This window comes from Gouania willdenowi, chromosome 6, assembly GCF_900634775.1.
Source record: "Gouania willdenowi chromosome 6, fGouWil2.1, whole genome shotgun sequence".
Taxonomy (NCBI): domain Eukaryota; kingdom Metazoa; phylum Chordata; class Actinopteri; order Blenniiformes; family Gobiesocidae; genus Gouania; species Gouania willdenowi.
The window spans coordinates 5,539,862-5,561,169 of NC_041049.1; the positions used below are offsets into that span (position 1 = coordinate 5,539,862).

At 39.8% G+C, this 21,308-nt stretch overlaps 1 protein-coding gene across 7 annotated transcripts; it reads left to right on the forward strand.

Annotated features, from left to right (window-relative positions):
• Window positions 1-9,680: 9,680 nt before the first annotated feature.
• gata3 (GATA binding protein 3) lies at window positions 9,681-20,966 on the forward strand. Of its 7 annotated transcripts, none has more exons than XM_028449138.1 (7): window positions 9,685-10,065; window positions 10,174-10,583; window positions 11,296-11,832; window positions 13,558-13,614; window positions 13,773-13,819; window positions 16,985-17,110; window positions 19,529-20,966. In XM_028449138.1, the coding sequence occupies exons 2-7, from the start codon at window positions 10,349-10,351 to the stop codon at window positions 19,805-19,807; spliced, it is 1,281 nt and encodes a 426-aa protein (XP_028304939.1). In that variant the 5' UTR covers window positions 9,685-10,065; window positions 10,174-10,348; the 3' UTR covers window positions 19,808-20,966. The 7 variants fall into 7 exon arrangements, with proteins under 7 accessions (XP_028304945.1, XP_028304939.1, XP_028304943.1 ...); XM_028449142.1 differs by having other exon boundaries at window positions 9,686-10,065; window positions 11,296-11,775; XM_028449144.1 differs by lacking the exon at window positions 13,773-13,819 and having other exon boundaries at window positions 9,681-10,065; window positions 13,558-13,703; window positions 19,524-19,682.
• The last annotated feature ends 342 nt before the right edge of the window (window positions 20,967-21,308 follow it).

The following is a 21,308-nucleotide window of genomic DNA, read 5'->3' on the forward strand; positions in this document are numbered from 1 at the left end:
ATGACTCTTCGCCACACAAAGATTAATCATGGGGAAATTAAAAATGTTGGAGGTGGTGCTCGTGCTTGTGCAGCAGTGACTACATCAGTTGGGGTTCACGTGCACGCGCGCTGTGGATGGGAAACGAATTAGCCTCATCGGATCGTTTTAGATGCAAAAAAAAAAAAAAAAAATTCGTGTTTATGATTAATTATCTCTCCTTGGGTGAAAAATAAATCATGTGAAATCAGGATCTATGTGAAGTGCATATATATAACGTAGATATGGCAGGTGGATGTTGGTAATTTCAGGTTGGAGTTGACACACTAAGAGCTGGAACACTAGCAGGCAAGATTACAATATATAGCCTACCTCTGTGTTTCTATGTATTTATTTATTATCAGATACTCCTTATTTTTTAACCAATTAAAAATCGTAAACGCATTTTCTTGCCCTAGGATATATATATATATATATATATATATATATATATATATATATATAACAATACAAAAATAAAAAAACAGCTTCTTTCCTAACATGGCCATCATCACTTTCTCCCATCAGATTCATTGTGATGTATTAGATGCAATAAATTATCCCATGTAACAAAACATGGCGGAGCTGAAAGGCTGATAATCTGCAGAGGGGAGATAAGGATTCATTATTCCAAATCATTATGAATCCCAGCGTTGGCTGTGACTTCTTTCTTAATCAGCTTCTGTGATCCTGGATACGTGAAGGGAGCAGATAAGAGCTGCAGTCGTTTATAATTCTCCCCACCTCGGCCTAATATTTTAAAATAAAATCGCAGGGAAGGAAAACACACACACACACACACACACACACACACACACACACACACACACACACACACACACACACACACACACACACACACACACACACACGTGTTGGCTTAACGTTTGGAGGGTGCACAGGACAAGAATAATGAAACACATTGAGGGGAATAAATAAGGAAATAGATAATACGTGCAGCACCATTTTTGGTGATGCTTTGTCTCAAATTAAGGTCATATTATGAGACACTTAACGCGTAGAATCGTGTAGGCAGGGGTGGAAAAAGAGGATGGATATATATAAATACACACAATAACGTTTTTTTTTTGTTTTTTTTTTACATTTGGACCACAATGTGCAGGCTAATAAAATTCCTTCATGCTCGGATGTGACCGTGAATGATGCGAAAATGTGCAAATTTAACCCTGAAACGAGCAGAAATGTAAAGGTGACGACATTCCTCTTCACTTCTTCTTCTTCAGCTGGTGTTTTTGGGATGAATATCAGAGCAGAGGATACTGCGCGCGCAGCCCCTGTTTTAGTAGAGGGTGGTGGTGGGGGGGCATGGTGCTGCTGCTCGTGCGCCTTGTTGTTCAGCTTTTACGCACAAAAAGCAACTCCAGATTTACGCGTGAATGTTTGTAGTCCCTGAACGCACCATGCAGCAGCAGCAGCAGCAGCCAAAAAATAATAACAATAAAAACAATGTTGATTTTTGTTTTCATTTCACTAAAACCTACAAATTAAAAACCCTCCTTTCCCCAAAAATATACGCACACAAATTCTCGACTGTCCCCTTTCTTATAAGCGCGCATTATTATGTTTTATTATTGAATTAATAATCAGTTTATTGCACCTCTAATTTTATTTTCTATCAAAGCCATCAACGCATCATTATCTCAAGCTTTTCATTCAAAGTCAAGCTGCTATAATAATTTCCTCCAAAATAAGCAATTTATTTACATCAAAGGCAGATTATTAACTCATTACTATCTGAATATGTTATTCCCTTAATTCTATTCCCTAATTCCACCCAAATGAAAAGATCTGCTCTATATATTACCCCTGCATGCGTGCAAATGCTGAATAATTCATCGCTTTCAAAGACAAAATGTGGATGTTATAGTGTTAAGTTTATAGGTGAATTCGTGCCAATTATCTCCAATTTATTACCTTAATTGAATTTTTTACCCCTAAAGATAGATTTGGGGTGTGATCAGTTTACATTCTCCTTCAACGAGTGCAGCAGCATCCTCCTCTCCCTCCTCTTCCTCTTCCTCCCTCCTCTTCCTCTTCCTCTCTCTCTTTCCTCTCCTTTTGCATTTCACACAGAGGAGGATCGGATTTGCTTGGTGCTCCTTTCAATCACCCACGGTGTCAATAATAAGCAAAGCAAGGCCAGGCCTGATCCTGTGCACAGGCTGATGCTGTTTAAACAACCACTGTCTGACCACAATCGGGCTCCGATTACATCAGCGCATTGATATGAAAAATAAGATATGCTGATTTATTTATTTTTCCCTCCCTTTTCTCTCTGTGTTTTTTTTTTTTTTTTTTTTTTTTTTTTTAGTGCGTGTGATGTGTTCAAACGCAGCCGTAATTTGCTGTGCAGTTTGGCTCGGATCAGACATGCAGCTTCATCCATCCTTTGTGGCAGAGGAGGAAAGAGAAAAAGAAAAAGACGCACAAAGGGACGACGCTGCGTTTCCTCTGCAGAGAAACATCCGCAGAGTGTGAATGGAAAAGCCCGGGCATCGATGCATTAAAATATATACACAGAACAGTAAAAAACAAATGGATAAAAATGGACAGTCGTTCTGTTAGAATGAAAATTATTCCATTTATTTATTTATTTATTTAATTTTCTAAACATTTTTTGGGGGGCGCCTTTAGGGGCGTTACCTGCTGCTCGCATTGATCAGGCGTCAGTATTCATCCAATCCACATAGACATAATCACACAATAACACATTAAGATTAACACATAAACACTGTTTAAAATCTTTTAAAAAATGACTTATGTTGTCAGAGGCACGAACTGCTTTTCTTTGATAGACTACAAATCAAATACTAACTGAAAAACACACCAGAAAACACCCCCAGTTAATGATAAAAAAAGACAATTATGAACTGAAACTAGTAAAACTAAAAAGATAAATCTGCAGATTAGGCCAGAATTTAACATGCAAATAACATTCTACATTGAATATGAATTAAACAAGGTGTAAAAAAGTTCTGCAGACAAATAAATAGCATGCACATAACATCATTTATTAAAAAGGATGCTGCAGAGAAAAAAAACAATAATAATAACGTTGTATTGCAGAGAGGGACATGGCTCCACTTAGCATTAGCATTAGCTGCAGAAAACTAAAAGACACATATGACAAATGTATTTATTATTTTTTAACAAAGAAGAATTTAACTTTAACCGTCTTGTCAATAAAAAATGCATAAACCCACAATAAAACCAACAAATGTTCAATTTGTGCAATGTTTGAGAATCAGGCTTACATTGAATTAAACCACCAATTGTGATGAATGTGCTCCTTTGTTAAGGGCTTTGCACTTAACCCTTCAAACAACATATAAACACTGAAAACATGAAATGTCTAAACAAAACAAATAAATGATTTTGCATGTATAAAGCAACAGTGAACACAACACGAGGATAAATAGCATTTTATTTGAGTGTTATATATTTAAAAAATAAAAACCATACACATTTTCAAGTATTGAGTTGTTTAATTTACACTAAATGCTGCAATAAGGTGTTTTGTAATTTATTTTAAAAGTCAGCACAATAAACGAAATTATTAAAAGAGCTAATAATTGAAATGGTTTGAAAAGTGAAATAAAATTGTCATGCAAAAAAATGTTTTCACGTGGATGCAACAAATAACATGTAACATGTAATGTATTCACATGCTTAATAAATGCACAATGATTGGCCACATTGACCACTGGGGGGGATAAAAAATCACAGTGCATTTCCTCTAATGTTATGAATAAAAAAATGTCCTGAGAATCCTTCGTTGCCATGGTTTCCTCTGCTGTGCGACACCAACAGTTAATATTAGCACAGGTGGTTAATAATGAGGTTAAATGTGTCAAATGGCTTCTTTTGGGCCAATGCTGCACCTGCAACAACAAACATAACAATAGGATTATATTAATAATGAATGCGTTAAAATGGCCTCTGTTACAGACACGCGGTCAAAGGTTGGTGTGTGTGCGCGCGCGTGTGTGTTTGTTCTTAATGAGTAGAGCCGTGTGGAGAAACGATGTAAAAACACGATGAAAACGCAGCATGCAGTGGATAAAAAACGCGTGAAAACGTGTGATTAACGGCTCCAAAAAAGCCTTTGCTTTCGTTTCTATTCCTCCTTGAACTTGTCACGCATTCACACCCGGAAGAGCTGGCACGCACGCACGCACGCAATGTTTGCTGAGGGCTAAAAAAAAAAAAAAAAAAAAGAATAGGCCGCGCTATGTGCTCGGGCCGTGCGCGTTGCCATGGCCCTGCTGCATGTGCGCGCGCGCTTGGATTCTCCTTGTGGTGACTTATATACGACGCTTTGGATGGACCGAGGGCGCACGCACCTCCACTCCTCTGCCCGTGTGTGTGTGCGCGTGTGTTTGTGTGTGTGCGTGAGTTTTGCACTGCTTCCCTTCCTTCTCCGTCCACAGCTGCTCACCCAGTCACTCTCCTCCTTCCTCTCTCTCTAAATGCCACCGGCGCCTCCGTCTCCATGTCACTCTTTCTTCACATCAGCGGGAAAAAAGCCTCCACCCTACCCTGCGTCAACCTCAGGTCAGTAAATATTTAGATCTGCTGTAAACAGCTGGCACATCTACCCTATCTCTGCATGTGTCACTCTGCCTGTCTCTGAGCATCTCTGACTATGAATCGTAAAGAACCAAAAATCGTGCGTAAAAGGCGCATTTCGTGCTTTTATTTACGTATTAATTATCCTGGTGGTGTTCAGTGAACCCAGTGACGAAGCTATAGCTGGCTACACCCTCATCTCATTCTTCTCCACCACATCCATTCACAACCACCGCCATTATTGTTGCGTTTTTAGCGCAAAAAAAAAACAAAAAAAAAAAAAAAAAAACGCAGCGCAAATTTACGCACCGCTAATTTTGGGTTCACTGACGTGTCAGTGTTAGATTGACGCACAAAATCCATCCAATATTTAACCAGAGGCTGCATCCAAAATAGCGCAGATGAGGGTTTTTAACGACCTATTATTACCTGACGAGCCGGTTGCCGGTTGCATGAGGATCCAATACAAGCCGTGAAATTGATCTGATTACCTTTGCCAGCGGGTCGTTAAGGAAGAAAAAAAAAAAGAGGGTGTTGTTGGGGTTTGCTGATGCTGCTGCTTTTCCAGTCGTTATTATTAGTTTTTTTTCTCCATCTCGTCTGTGGTCGATATGTGTTGATCTGGCGGTGAGAGAGAGCCGATGTGAAAGGGACGAACAACAAATGAAAGGACGCGCTGAGCTCCAGCTGCGCGTATTTGCATCCAGCGCGTTTTCAGCCCAGGGGTGTTTTTTTTTCTTCTCTTTTCCCCCCTCTATGTTTTCGTTCATTTTCCTACACTGCTGCTTGTTCACAAGAATAACCACTTTGGGTTGGATTAAGGAAAATGTCTAACCAACACCATATCCTTCGTCACGCTCAAGGCCAGCATCTCCGTGCGTCTGTGTCAAGAAAAAACGCACACAAATAATAATAATAATTTAATAATAATGATCACAATAAAATTGAATCACACCTCCTGTAATTATCATATTTTTTACTGATTGTGTTTCCATTTAAAGGTGGACAGGCCCAGTGTGTGTGTGTGCGTGTGTGTGTGTGTGTGTGTGTGTGCGCGTCAAACTGCAGATTACATCAGCGCGTCTGCAGAAAGCGATAGAAGCAGATAACCATCACACATCACTCATTTGGCTCAGCGTTAGCCTATTTATTTTTCTAATAGTAAGAGTGACACAATGCTATACAGTTTAAACCCAGTTTAATCCCCACACTGATACACATTTTTCAGCTTCCATTCTCAGAATTAATGTTTTTATTTCTCAGAGTTGGTTCAAATAGACCTAAATTCATTAAAGGAGTAACAGAGGTGACGAATGAGTCAAAGTGTGCGATAGGACACGATGAGTTAAATCTGTATTAGTGACGGTTTGCCTGAAAAACACCTCGCGATGAACCATAGATGTTAATCCCTGACTTTTTCCATTTATTTAATATATTTACGTATTCGATTGTTTATCATTAATGTTGTATTTTTTTAGGTTACTTTGAATGAAAAAATAATAATAATTATTTCCTTTTTTGTATAAATATAAGTAAAATATGTCTCGTGTGTTATTGGGCTGAAAATGAAATACGCAAAATAATACGACCCTGAAGAGCCTTTATCAGCATTTTTAGGCCTTATTATGTTGTAATAACTATATTTAATGTTATTTCTGACTGAATTGATCATGTCCATCATCTAAATATAAACAAAATATAAATTACTTAAACATTTCATTTAAAAAAAAAATAAAAAAATCATTTATCTTTTGTATTTTTAAAAAAAATAATAAAATCACATTATGTGGGTTGTTCGTGGATCATTATAATATTAACAGGATAAACACACACACACACGCACACGCACACACACACACACACACACACACACACACACACACACACACACACACACAATCATATTCTTTTTTGTTTTAACCTCTCTGTGGAGAATTAGATCTAATTTTGAATCACATCTCACTTTTGGACCCCTGCCCGCTTTTGTGCATCAACCTTTACGCACAGCCTCCCGCTGCTTGCTTTGTAGGCCACACCACAGAGAGAGAGAGAGAGAGAGAGAGAGAGAGAGAGAGAGAGAGAGAGAGAGAGAGAGAGAGAGAGAGAGAGAGAGAGAGAGAGAGAGAGAGAGAGAGAGAGAGAGAGAGAGAGAGAGAGAGAGAATGGCTAGTTTAGGATTATTACCGACTTTTATAAACATTTTAGGCACATGCAGCCTTATTCCTTATTCCGGTGCTGAATAATAAGCTCTGTCGTTCCTGACACCCATGATGCGTTGGGGATTCACAGTGGAAGATGTCTTCCATGTCCCATTCTCTAAGCCTCGATCCATCCAGTCAGGAAACAAAAAACATAATCGGGATTTTCGGCTACATTTACCGGCACGTGTTGCCTCCCCAGCACCTATATATCGGATAGAAACGGAGAGTTTGTGGATAAATAGCTGTGCGACACTTTTCAAGAGGATAATTACACGAGTCCTGATGACAGTTCGACAATGGCTGATACAGCATGTTTGAGTCCAAGTTCAGTCCCGGTTAGTCGACCCCCCCCCCCCCCCCCCTTACAGGTGGAGTGCCAAGTCCAGGAGTCGGGGCAGCAAACTCAGAATTCAAGCCATAAACAGTGTTTTTGTTTTTTTTGTCTTTTTTTTTTTTTTTTTTTTTTTAAAGTTTTTAAGTATTCTGAACTGCTTTAGTTGAGATGTTTATTGTGTTTTTGTAGCCGTTCTGTTTTTTGATTTTCTTTTGTCATTTTTAGCTAATGTTTTGTCATTTTGTGTAAGTCAGTATGTGTTTATTGTAGTCGCTTTGTGTTTTTGTTGTGCGTTTTTGTAGGCGTTTTGTATTCTTAGTCGTTTTGAGTGTGTTTTTATTGTCATTTTTTGCTCATTTACTGGCAGTTTTCACCACGTGACGAGCGTGTCGTGTGTGGTTTTTTTTTGTAATTTTTTGTAAGTCAGTATGTGTTTTTGTTGTGCGTTTTTGTAAGCGTTTTGTGTGTTTAGTCGTTTTCTATTCTTAGTCGTTTTGAGTGTGTGTTTTTGTAGTTGTTTGTGTATTTTATTGTCGTTTTTTTTTTGCTTATTTACTGGCAATTTTCACCACGTGACAAGTGTGTTGGGTGTTTTTTTTGGTGATTTTGTGTAAATCAGTATGTGTTTATTGCAGTCTTTTTGTGTTTTTGTTGTGCATTTTTGCAGGTGTTTCGTGTGTTTAGTCGTTTTGTATTCTTTGTCATTTTGAGTGTGTGTTTTTGTAACTGTTTTTATTATAATTTTTTTTGTTCATGTTCTGGCTGTTTACACCACGTGACGAGTGTCTTTTTTGTGGTCATTTTGTTCAAGTCAGTATGTGTTTATTGTTTTTGTTGTGTGTTTTTTAGGCGTTTTGTGTGTTTAGGCGTTTTGTGTTTTTGTGTCTGGTCGTTTTGTGTTTTTTGGAGTCAGTTTGTGATTTGGTTGTTGTGTGTTTTTTTGTAGTTCCTGTGTGTGTTTAGTCATTTTCTGTCATTTTTTTGTAGTTTTGAATGGGTTTTGTAGTTGTATCATGTTTTTTCTTTTTGTTTTTTCCCCCCTGGCTGTTTACAGCGCGTGACGTCACGTCCATCGGTGCACGCTCATTGTTCACTATCCACTGTCAGTCCGAAGAAAGCAAACTGGGGTTCATTCAGATCGTATATACAGGGGAGAGTGATGACGCGCCGTGTGTGTGCGTGCGTGTGTGTGACCCGATCCACGTCTTGATGCAAAAACGTGGGATGGCCCTTTAAATTGCTACAGATGTAAACTGAGCGGGGCTAAAATCACTTCCCGTGCGTGTGATCGTCTTACATTTAATGCAGTGTTTTGAATAAATTATGACATGACCCGTTACTGCCTGTCAGTTTAACCCGCCGCACTGGGACTCGATCCCAGAGCGCGTGCATGTCAACAGAAGCCATCGGGAACATGAACGTCTCCTATTTTCCCTGATCTCATTTATTGGATCCAGTTTGTACTGATGCAGTGAGACTAGTTTGGCTTCTTCATGGTTTGAACCTGCCCGTTGGAATAATGCGCATGTCACCGCGAGAGGACGCACTGTCACAATTTAAGGAGCAACAGGCTGTGCAACGATCAGCACAGGCAATAATAAATGACTTATTGGTCAGAAACACTTTAAAATAACTTTAAACATCACATTTTAAATAAAAATGATATGTTTTGGAGATCAATGGGCAACAAAAAGAGAAATAAACAAAGGAAAGAAGATTAATAAGTTTACAATAAATTAAGAAGAGGTTATATTTTTGTTTTATATTCATTTATTTTTTTTCTCTCATTATTTTAACACATGCATTCATCTCTAATGATATTCATAATGTGCTATCTCTATTTCATTTTATTTATCATTTTTTTCCAACGTTGGATCAGCTTTTGTTGTTGTGTAATTTCAACTTTAAACCTTAATTTGTTTCATATTATCATTTGTTTTTAACATACTTTTCTTATAAATTTAACACTTCAATTATTATCTAATAATATTCATAATGTTCTATTGATATCTTATTTTATTTATAATTTTTTATTCATAGTTGGAATCACTTTTGAGATTGTGTCCATGCGTAATTTATGCTTTAAACCTGAATTTGTTTATATTATTATTCTTTTTTACATATACAGTATGTTTTTCTTATTACTTTAACACTTATAATTCTTCTCTAATAATATACATAATGTTCTATCCATATCTTATTTTATTTATCTTTTTTTTAATCCAGAATTGGATCAACTTTTGGAATTGTGTCCATGCGTAATTTACGCAAGACTTTAAACCTTAGTTCTCAGTCACTATACATGTGTAATGTCATTTAAAAAAAAAACTACTCTGTAGCTCTCCTGCCTCAACGTTTATATTCAATTAGGTACAGGCCCCTCCCCTTTACTGATGACACTGACAGACCCTCCTTAAGTTGCGTCGCGCCACAGCTGTCTGCGAGCATTGAGCTGCCTGGCGCCATCCTGAAAGAATGCCTTCACTGTAAAAAAAAAAAAAAAAAAAAGAGAGAGAGAGAGAGAGAGAGAAAAGGCTAGAGAGAGAGTGGGCGAGCAAGAGCTACACAGACTGAAGGGGGGAGAGAGAGAGAGGTAGAGGGAGGGGGATCGGAGTTAATGGAGAAGGCTACCACAGCGCGCACTAACAGATTGGATCAGTGAGTTTGACTTGCCGGTGCCGCTTAGTGCGCAGTTCAGTGCGCAGTGAATCCAGCACAGCACCAACCCTGTCCTGTCCTGTCCTGTCCTGTCCTGTGCGCCCCGTGCAGCAGCAACAGCAGCTTCTACTTGTTGAGCCCGGACTGCTTTTCTTTTCTTTGCTTTCATTTACACGAGGAAGAAGTTTCATCAACTCCGACTGGGATTTCCTTCCAGCTGTATTCATATCATACTACTGCGTTGTTACGCGCTTGTAATGTTGGGTATGTTCTATGTTCATTATCTGCTGCTTGTTTGAAAAATGCACCGTGCGTAAAAAATGAAAAAAAAAAAAAAAGAATAAGAAACGATCTCTCTTTTTCTGTCTTCAGGTGATCAGAAGCAAGCGCGGAGCCCGTGGATTTAACCCCACTTTGGATTTTCCCCCCTCCTCCTCGTCCTTCCCCCACTTTTCTGACTTGTACATGAACTGTTGTTAGAATTAAAAAAACAAAAAAACAAAACAAAACGAAACAAAGAAAAAAAGACGTTTAAATAAATCAAACAATGGAAGTAAGCGCGGATCAGCCTCGATGGATGAGCCATCACCCCGCGGTTTTGAACGAGCAGCATCCCGGCTCACATCACCCGGGCCTCGGCCACTCGTACATGGACCCTTCGCAGTATCCCCTCCCCGAAGATGTGGATGTAATCTTTAATATTGATGGACAAGGAAACCACGTCTCTCCATACTATGGAAACTCAGTCCGAGCCGTCCAGAGGTATCCTCCACCTCCACACAGTGAGTCACCGGGCCCGGTTATAGGCCTTTTATTATTATTATTATTATTATTATTATTATTATTATTATTATTATTCAATAACACACATACACATACATACACCGTCATCCTCAGATTTTCACGCGTAACTACGAGGAAACTTATGGAATGGCTGATAACTTTAACAGACACGTGTACAGTTAAAAAAAAAAAAAAAAAAGGTAAAGAAAACCGCACCATATACAGATTTTTATTATTCAACTCAAATTTTGTCTTTATTTAATCCTCAAACTTTCACAATATGAGCGCACAGGGTGAAAAAGGTGCAGCTTCACCAACCCGTGCGTAATTTGGTTATTTCGAAAAAAAAAAAAAAAAAATGTTATTAATTAGTAGTGTTAATAATTTGTAATCTATAAATATTTTTTGCTCGTGTTGTGTCTTGGATTAAGGTAGCTTTGTTAAATAAATGTATTAATAATTTTAAATTGGGAGCAACAGCGTCTTTTTATTTGAATACAATTAGACGCATGGCCATGAATGCACTTTTGTATTTTTATTGGAGAAATTAGAATATTTTTTTGCCAAGCCACATGATTTTGTAATTGTGCATCAGATAAATATGTTGGTGAATTGTTTCTGTGCGTAAATGTGTGTTTTTTTCTTTTCTTTTTGGCCTAAACCTTTAAAATAAACCCAGATATGTGAATCTGTGTTTTTGTGCTGCCTCAGGTAGCCAGGTGTGCCGCCCCTCGTTACTGCACGGCTCCCTGCCCTGGCTGGAGGGGAGCAAAGGCATCCCAACGCACCACAGCACGTCCCCATGGAACCTGAGCCCCTTTCCCAAGAACCCCCTCCACCACGGCTCCCCGGGCGGCCTATCCGTCTATCCCCCGGCATCCTCCTCCTCCATGTCCACCGGACACTCCAGCCCGCACCTTTTCTCCTTCCCCCCGACCCCTCCGAAAGACGTGTCCCCGGACCCGGGAATATCCACCCCTGGCTCCGGCAATTCCATGCGTCAGGACGACAAAGAGTGCATAAAGTACCAGGTGACCCTGGCCGAGACTATGAAACTGGAGTCAGCTCACAGCCGGAGTGTGGCGTCAATCGGGCCGGGGTCTTCCTCTGCCCATCACCACCCCATCGCCACATACCCACCTTATGTCCCAGAATACGGCCCCGGTCTCTTTCCACCAAGTAGCCTGATAGGTGGGTCATCCTCTAGTTATGGTTCCAAAACAAGACCAAAAACAAGGTCCTGTTCAGGTAGGCGTGCGCTTTATTACATTCAATTTTGATTTAACACCTATTCCCCAGAGTTACAGCCTTAATGATCAGCAATGTCAACGTCCTTTTCAAAATAAAGGCCCGGAAATAAATGATTGAAATAACATTAAAATAAAAAATAAATAAATATGAATTATTTTAGGATATAATAATAATAATAATAATAATAATAATAATAATAATAATAATAATAATAATAATCTATTCTTGGCTGTGTTTCCCAGTCCTCTCCCTGCTCTAAAAGCGAGGGTCAGAGAGACAGAGGGGAAGCCGGCTCTCTGCGCTCTGTCGCCCCATTTATATGTTTAAGATAATCCCATTACTGTCAGACCAGTGCACGCCACAGTTGCATTGTTTATCCACCGGATGCTGCGCGTCCAGTCAGAGGGAAAAAGCGGCTGAGCCTTTGCCGAGTAGAAAAAAGGGGGAGATGGGAAAGAGGCAGCGAGGGGTGGTTAATCGTTACAGTGTGTATTTTATTTTCTCATCCCACACAGAAGAAGGGGAATTATTTTAAAATGTTACTGAAAACCCAGTATTCTCTAATGAGATTAATATCTGAGAAAACAGTGGATTAGTCGATGCATATCATCGGGATTATATTATTGAGCATTTTATAAACATTATGGGATATTAATGCAGCTTTGAGATTTAAATTCAGGGATCATCTGAGATAATAATGTGCATTTGAAGATAAATGTAGAACGATCTGCTTTTTTTAATGAGGTTATCAGTGCTGTGTTTATAGACGATGCACATGCACGGATTCAAGTTATAAAACGTAAAGATATGAAAGAAAAAAAGGCCTTTATGACTCACGTGTGTGTGTGTGTGTGTGTTGATGTTTTGCATCTTAAAAAAATGGGGAAGTGTTGTTGCAACAAAACATAAAAAGGCGGCGTGCGTGCGTGTGTGTGTGTGTGTGTGTGTGTGTGTGTGTGTGTGTGTGTGTGTGTGTGTGTGTGTGTGTGTGTGTGTGTGTGTGCACAGCTTCTCTGGTTTACTCAGACTGTAATCCAACTGTTGGTTCGCGTCTCACACACAATGCCAATCAAACAATCCTCTATCACCCCCCCCCCCCCCCCCACACACACACACACAGATACGAATGAACACAAAACCGACAAAAATTATGAAAGGCGCTGCAGCTTCCTATTATTATTATTATTATTATTATTATTATTATTATTATTATTATTATTATTATTATTATTATTATTATTATTATTATTATTAATAATAATAATAATAATAATAATCTTTTATGATTATTTCAAATGCACATTACTCAGAACTTCAAAATAAAATTAAAAGGTCAGAATCGTGCAATTAGTTTAGGCGTTATTTAAATAATTTGCATATGTGTCATGGACCTTATTTAAACATTATTTTGCTGTATTATTATTATTATTAATATTATTATTATTATTATTAATATTTCAAATGCACATTACGCAGCTCTGCAAAATTTAATTAATTTAGGTGATATAATTATGCCTCATGTTATGAAAAAGTTTGTTGTGTATTATTATTATGATTATTACTATTATTGTATTATTATTATTATGTTGTTGTTAACCTTTTCATTCCCATAGCAGACAGCGCACAGCCCCCTCCTAATGATCCATTAACCCGCGCACTGTACTGTCCCGTGTGTGTCTGTCTGCCTGTGTGTGTGTGCGCGTGCGTGATGCGCTCTTGCAGAGGGCAGAGAGTGCGTGAACTGCGGGGCCACGTCGACTCCGCTGTGGAGGCGGGACGGTACGGGTCACTATCTGTGTAACGCCTGCGGACTCTACCATAAGATGAACGGGCAGAATCGCCCACTCATCAAACCCAAGCGGCGTCTGGTACGTGCGCACCACGTTTCTCTGCTGATGACATCTCCGTCTCTCTCTCTGTGTGTGTTTTTTCCCTAGGAAGAAGTAGGCCTATTAGCTGCAGGAAATTGACTCGACAAGTGCAGGTCTCTGTTTTCAGATACAAACTAAACCAAAACTGCACCGTATATTGATTTATTCATTCATTTATTTATTGAATGCAAATGACGATAATTATTTGTATATTTGCTCAAATTGTCATTGAATCCCTGATTATTATTATTATTATTATTATTATTATTATTATGTTTTTTTTAGGTTTAATTAATTATTTGGAAGATTACCATATTTGGTCACTTCCTTACACTTCCAACATGTGTTAATTTATTTTAAAAAAAAAAAGAAAAAAAAACCCAAAAAAAACATAACTGCATATTTTAGTTTAAATCTTCCGCTATAGCAATTGTGTCAAACTCGAGGCCTGGGGGCCAAATCTGGCCCTTTAAAGAAGTTGTCCTGGTCTTCAACTGGTCTCACCCATAAATCGCGACCCACTTATTTGATTTCATTTTTTTATTCAAACAACCTAATTTAGGTTTTCAAAAATAGCTGTTTGAACACACACGTTCCTGTACAACATGCATTCCACAGCACGCCTGTCAAAAGAAAAGTTTCTTTCAAAATAAAAGACAAGTACAACAAGAGAGACATTCAGTATTTACTTATTTTTGACCAGCTGTCAGAGACCCACTTTTGGGTCCCGACCCACCAGTTGAGAATCGCTGCTTTAGAGCATCTAATTCGGCCCGCACGCAAAGTAAAAAATGACAGAAAAATAAATGTATTATTGTGTAAATTACAAAATAATTCAAATACACATGCCACAACACTTATTATATCACATGATGGCAGTCATTTTTTAATCTAAAATGGATGAAAAAAAAACAAAAAACAAACAAACAAAAAAAAGTCCTGCAGATTTCTTCAAATTATTCTGCAAAATGAAACAACAATTGTTCATAATATCAAATAAATGTAAGGTAGTTTAAGTTTAAGGTCACTTAATGGTTGGATATTGCTGGTCTCTTATATACTTTATATAAAATGTATATCTGTAAGTACAAACTAGGGCACATTAATGTTGAAATGGCTTCCCCCCCCAATCTGTGGCCCTTATTTGGCCCCTGAACTAAAATGAGTTTGACACCCCTGCGCTATAGCATGCTGCACTTTGCCATTAAAAGCTCCCGTCAGTGGGTTTGCACGTACAAACCGTCACCGAGCTTCATTTTAATGAGGGATAATTACAGTATCACGTATTGTTGGAGGTATTTCTATTTGTTATGGCCGGGGAAAGCCCCTCTGCTGGAGCTGGAGCTGTAGAGGAGTTCCCCTGGATTAAAACATGTAAAAGTGCAGAGCCAGTCCAGCTCTGGACTCCTTCCCCTCCACTAATGCGAAAACCCGCCGTCTCAGGAAAAGGCTGCCGGATATCTGAGCAGCGCAGATAAAGTCTCCTTCCACAAACATACAGGCCCTGCTTCCCCCAGTCCAAACACAGAGCAGTGGAGCCCGGGGCCCGGCGCGTAAAGCCCGAACTCCAGAGCCTGGTGCCCGGTTCGCAGAGCCCGGACCCCGGCCAGACTTTAGTGTCCGAACCGGGCCACGTTTGACCTCAGTGTAGAGAGGAGAGCAGGGGAAAGAGAGATCCATCCATCCATCCATCATCCATCCATCCATCCATCCATCCATCCATCCATCCATCCATCCATCCACATATCCACATTTTTCTTACTCTACTAATCATTGTCTGTATTAATAACCAAAACATAAATAATTAAAACTGTGCAGACTGTAAAATAATTATGCTAAAAACGATCATTTAACAAAATTTGAATCATTTGTTTACATTTATCGCCTATTTTTTCTGTTAAAGGGGTCAATTATAGGCCAGATGGTTGTGAGTTTTTAATTATTTACCCATAATAATATTGTTCTTGGCATTGCATTGAAGTATACATTTGTTAGTTTTTTGCATTCCCAATTTTGTGAAATATAGTTGAAAATAAAGATTTCAGATGGTTAACAATTTAGATAATCTCTTTTCTTAATCTGCTTAAAATAAATAAATAAATAAATAAATAAAATAAGGGGGATGGAGACGTAATGTATTTTTTGCAATTTACTGACACCTTACGCAATATATATATATATATTTAAAATGAGTGATATTATTTTACATAATGTATGCAATTTTAAATACTTAACATGTTAAAATGTTAAATTAGACATTTTTGCACATGCTGACCCTTAAATTAAAAATAAATGCGAGTTTCAATGATCTATTTACGATAGTTACATTTGCATAAATTAAAATGGCTGATCTTAAAAGACGTTATTAATGAAAACGTCATGTACAGTTGTTGGATTTCTATTTACAAAACGAATATACAGATCCCCTGGTCTCTGATTGGTTATTCACTGCACGCGGTAACCCAGGTTTTTTAGGCCACCACATGCGTATAATTGGAAATTCCTCCGAGAGATAATATAGTCCCTTTAGCGTGTGTCCTCTGCGCTCTCCTGCGTATTGATTGTTTTTAGAGATTATAACATCAATGTCAGAGCAGAGCACTGCAGCAGGAGACAGTCAGGACTGTTTTAAACCTTTACTTCCACTCCTGCATCATGCAATCACATTTTGCATCCCAAGTCTTTACATTTGAAAATAATAAATAAAATAATCCAAAGCATGCGTCCTATGCAAAGCCCACATTAACCTTTTAGAGCCTAATCGATACCAAATCTATATATCGAACCCACTCGGTTCTGCAGCTTTCTCTTCTTTTTCATGTCTTTTGTTGTGACGTCTGCAGGTTTGCATCAAGGCTTTGTGACACAAACTCTGTGGTTGAATAAAACAGAACCACATTCAATAATAGCAGCACAAGAGGCTGCTTTAATGCCTTCTGTAAATATTTATTCTGAAGGTCTATGTCGCTATTTATAGCCTTTAATGTGAAAGCAACTGTGATTTTTACTGTTTTCTCTTTCACAAACGTCACAATACATGTAAGGTTTCATTTAAAAAAAAAAAAAAAAAATAGAGCTTTTTCTTTTTTTAAAAAAAAAACCAATAACAATTTCAAAATAAAGCACTTTTCCTTTGAATCAGGGTTTGTGTCGTAAAAGTCGTGTTGCCCTGCCCACTTGTTTGCCATTTTACCAATGTGAGAATGTAACTTCCTGCTGATTGGCCCGTTTGCCTGTCATGTGACTGTGTTTTTTTTTGGGCCCCTGTGTGTGCGCAGTCTGCAGCCAGGCGGGCGGGGACGTCGTGCGCAAACTGCCAAACGACAACGACGACGCTGTGGCGGAGAAACGCCAACGGTGACCCGGTGTGCAACGCCTGCGGACTCTACTACAAGCTGCACAATGTAAGTAATGAACCCCCCCTGGCAGCGTTCTGTGTGGAGTTTGCATGTTCTCCTTGGTTAAATAGGGGAAGGGCGATACACTGAGTCCACGATACGATATACGATAATGGGCTTGCATTAACGATAAAACAATATTTTTAACTCTGGACACTCTTCCGTATTTACTCTGGGTATGACCTTTACAACTCAATAGTAATATGTGAAAAAAGATCATGTGGATTATTTATTTTTTTATCTGACCCCATCTCCCTTCTTCGCAATACCACTCGTACCCTCAACGATACATCTTGTGATGCTTTAATATCGCAATACCTTGTATACAAGATATCGCAATATTCAAGTGTCACAAGATGTATAGCTGTGAGATGTATATCGTTCATTAAGATGGAACAATATATCGGAAAATACAATATAGACGTTGCATCTTGTGACGCTTTAATATCGCGATACCTTGTATACAAGATATCGCGACTTTAATGCATTACAAGATGTCGTCCATTATGTATGTACCCATATTGTCCCATCTTTATTAATGACATTTATCGTATATATTAGATTTATTGTTCCACTTTAATTAATTAACTAAAGCTTGCATTTCACACCATCACCAATCATATGACAGTAGAATTATTAACATTTTGTGGCAAACCTAGTCCACTATAAGCCCACAGTGGTCTTGCTTTTTTTTTTTTTACCATTAAATAAGAGGGGCTTAATTAAAATTCCATTAATTTCTGGTCCTACTTGCCTTTTGGTTCCCATGCCCCCCCCCCTCTCCCCTCTCTTTCTCCCACTCTGACCACCAATCCCTCTGATTCGTTTTTTTTTTGCTGGTTAGAGCCTCATCACATCATTTCCCATCCTCAATCTTGAAAAGCCCAGGGACTAGTTTATCTCTCCTCTCCTGTGCACAGTGATGTCACTTTTAATCAAATGGCCATTGTAGCTCCGACTAATACCACTAATAATAATGATACTAAGCAGGCTAACTGCTCTCAGGCCACATGAAGGTAATTTTTGCTTGACAACAGATTCAGATTGCCTATATTCCTCTTCGTCATGTAACGGGCAAGAGTGAAATGGTTTTCCCATGTTACTTTTGGCAGATATGAAGCGCTACAGATTCAGCCTAAGGTTAAAAGAAAAGCAGAATAACATTTCCCAGTTAAACACCAGCATGTGAACCCAGTCTGACCCTTTGGTGTAATGGTGAATTTAGTTTGTTTTGGTAAATCCAGACTTCTGTTAGGGTTTACTCCCTTTGAAACAAATTCCACATTCTCCATGGAGAGTTTCTGTAGATTCCTGCATGTGATCCCTGTGTGTGTGTGTGTGTGTGTGTCCCACCACACCTGACGGTTGTGCAGTGTTGTCCCATAAAGCTCTGGCTCAGATAAGAAGCTTGTGGAAACAGAAAAGTTGCCACAAACAAGAGGTTTTGTTAGCACCCAAAACAGCGGCGCTCGTCTTTGAGCGATCAGGTCTTTTTTTTCTCAGGGCTTTCTCTGCTTCAACACTTCTGAGGTTTCAGGTAGTTTTTCTGGAGGATGTGAGAGCCGGGGGTTGTGTATACTCTGTGGTGGACACTGGGCTAGGCTTTACATTTGATGTGCGGAGACGGCGGCTGCTCCAGGCCGGAGGTTTCCTCTGAGACGCGGTAGACGTCCCGGCATCAAAGGGGATTGGAGGCCTGGCCGGCTTTAGGTGGGCGTGCCTCAGTCGGGGGAAAGTCACTCAGCGACGGATTGGCAGCTTCAAAAATGAAACCACATCACCATCACCAGGGGAGAGCACAGAAAGATCTCTGCCCTGTGCTAATCACCCAGGCCACTCTGTTTAAAGAGCCGGCGAAAAACGCCAGCGACCGGAACGGAAGAGAAATCCTCACTCCCATTCCTCCACCGAGAACTGCTGAGGAAGATCAGAAAGCCAGTGGGCCTCCCATAATCCTGCCCACAGCCGCAATTCCATCATCCTGCTCCCCATTCTCGACTAAGCTACGCTGGAATATGGCAGCTGGAGCCATTTTGGCCAAGAGACGGACACTCGGTTAAGGAGGAGGTGGAGGAAGGAGTGAGCAGGACTTGGCTGACGCTGAATGTCTTCACCCTCCTTCTCCCTCCGTCCTCTTCATCTTTTTACTTTCTGGCAAGGCGACAGCAGCAGATACTGTCCAGCTGAAAGGAATCATCCCTTAAATCCAGCCCAACACACACAGAGAAGGAACATATATCAGGAATTTTCTTTGTTTCAGGGCGGGGGCGAGGAGATTTCTTTGGCGATAGAATCGTTTGGTCCCTGAGAAATGTTTTTAACTCAACCTTTGATGCTGAAGTAAAAGATTGTGCCATAAATGTTTTCCTACCGTGATAAAAATACTGACCTGCTCTCTGTTTTTCTCTACCCTTTCGAGAGCAGATCAACCGACCTCTGACCATGAAGAAGGAAGGCATCCAGACGAGGAACAGGAAGATGTCCAGCAAGTCTAAGAAGAGCAAAAAGTCCCAAGACAGCATGGACGACTTCTCCAAGAGCCTGATGGACAAGAGCAGCTCGTTCAGCCCGGCCGCCCTCTCACGCCACATGTCCTCCTTCCCGCCATTCTCGCACTCCAGCCACATGCTGACCACCCCCACACCCATGCACCCTTCCTTCGCCCCCCACCACCCATCCAGTATGGTCACAGCTATGGGTTAGAGCTCCTTGTGTGTGTGAAGGTGGTCAACACTCCCAAAACCGCTACCTTCACACCTTCCTGCTCCAAAAACCCAACAGACTTAATGGCTTCCTGGTCTGACCCATGCCCCCAACGCCCCTACCCAGCCTCACGCTGAGCCACCACAGATTTCCGGCTCCTTTTGCTTCTCAGTTGTATCTTATTTTTTTATTCTAAAAGTCCACGTGTACCTCCTTGCAGACCATCAGGAGCTCCATTTGTGTAAAAAGAACAGCCACTTTTCCACAAACATCGGAGCAACATCGAGAACCCCCCACCCCCCCAACCCCCTCTTCCTCACCTTTGCTCCTGTGTAACAGGAAATTCCCGCCCCCACACACATACTCACTCACTTTCACTTCCTTCTCCTTCTTCAGGAGAGGAGAGACAGACGTTGAATATATTTGTACAAATTGTATGAAATACAGTACAGTAAATGAAGACTTTTTAATTAAGAAAGAAAAAAGAGGAGAACTTGCCCCCCACCCCGGGCAGCTAACGACGAGAAGGGTACGAGTCAAAACAAAGAGAAGGGAAGAGAAGAGAAAAGGGCGCCTCGAGAGTCGTAGAGGAAAGAAAAGAAGAAGGGAGGAGGCGAGAGGAAAAGACTTTTCAGACGGGGCAGGCCTCAGATTTCGCCTGCGTGAATTGTATTGCGTTCAACCGGCGGCGCCTCTCTCTCTCTACTTATTTTATTCCTTTTCTTTTTTTTTTTTGGATGTGCTATAGGTCTCGGGCAGTTGGTTTTTGTTGAAGTGCGCATGTGTACACACACACACACACACACACACACACACACACACACACACACACACACACACACACACACACACACACACACACACACATGCACTCACACACTTGATCACCTCAAAGACTCTCTTCCTGCCCACAGATTATATGCATTGTGAAAAAAGTTCCTGTATTTGTTATTTGTATGTATAAATCAGAGTACCAAAAATACGAAAGAAACAAAGATGTAGAATTATTTCTTTATGTTATGCAGACTGAATGGTTGTAAAAATTTATTAATAATCACTAGTGTAAAATATGACTGCTTTTTTTTGTTTCGTCATTCCCCCCTGCCCCCCAACCCCCTTTGAAAATAATAAACTAGTTTAATCTCTGTTGACATGTTAAGCACTGTGCTCCAGAGCCATTTTTTTATTCTCCTGCACGCACACACGCCACGGTGCCCTAAACCTAGCCTTTACAGGAACAGCGCTACAGCTAGTTGAGTCCAAACAGGAAGAGACGAAGTAAACAGCGGCAATGGAGGAACAAATCAAATGGAAGAGGGAAGAGGGTGGGGGGGGGGCAATGCATGATTTCACAAAACATTCAGAAAATACAGTTAATAATGCTGCATTATAGGAAAAAAATTGCATGGTTAAGCTTTTCATGCATCAATTATCATATTTTTCAGTTTAAAAGTCTTTTTTTTAATGACAAATACGCACTTTTATTCACAATTTGTCAAGT

Bases quoted from the DNA above. Each gene is read 5' to 3' on its own strand.
- gata3 (XM_028449137.1), top strand. From the start codon at position 10,349: ATGGAAGTAAGCGCGGATCAGCCTCGATGGATGAGCCATCACCCCGCG. The intron at 10,584-11,295 runs GTGAGTCACCGG...GTGCTGCCTCAG, and splicing joins GTATCCTCCACCTCCACACA to GTAGCCAGGTGTGCCGCCCC. The intron at 13,704-16,984 runs GTACGTGCGCAC...GTGTGTGCGCAG, and splicing joins TCAAACCCAAGCGGCGTCTG to TCTGCAGCCAGGCGGGCGGG.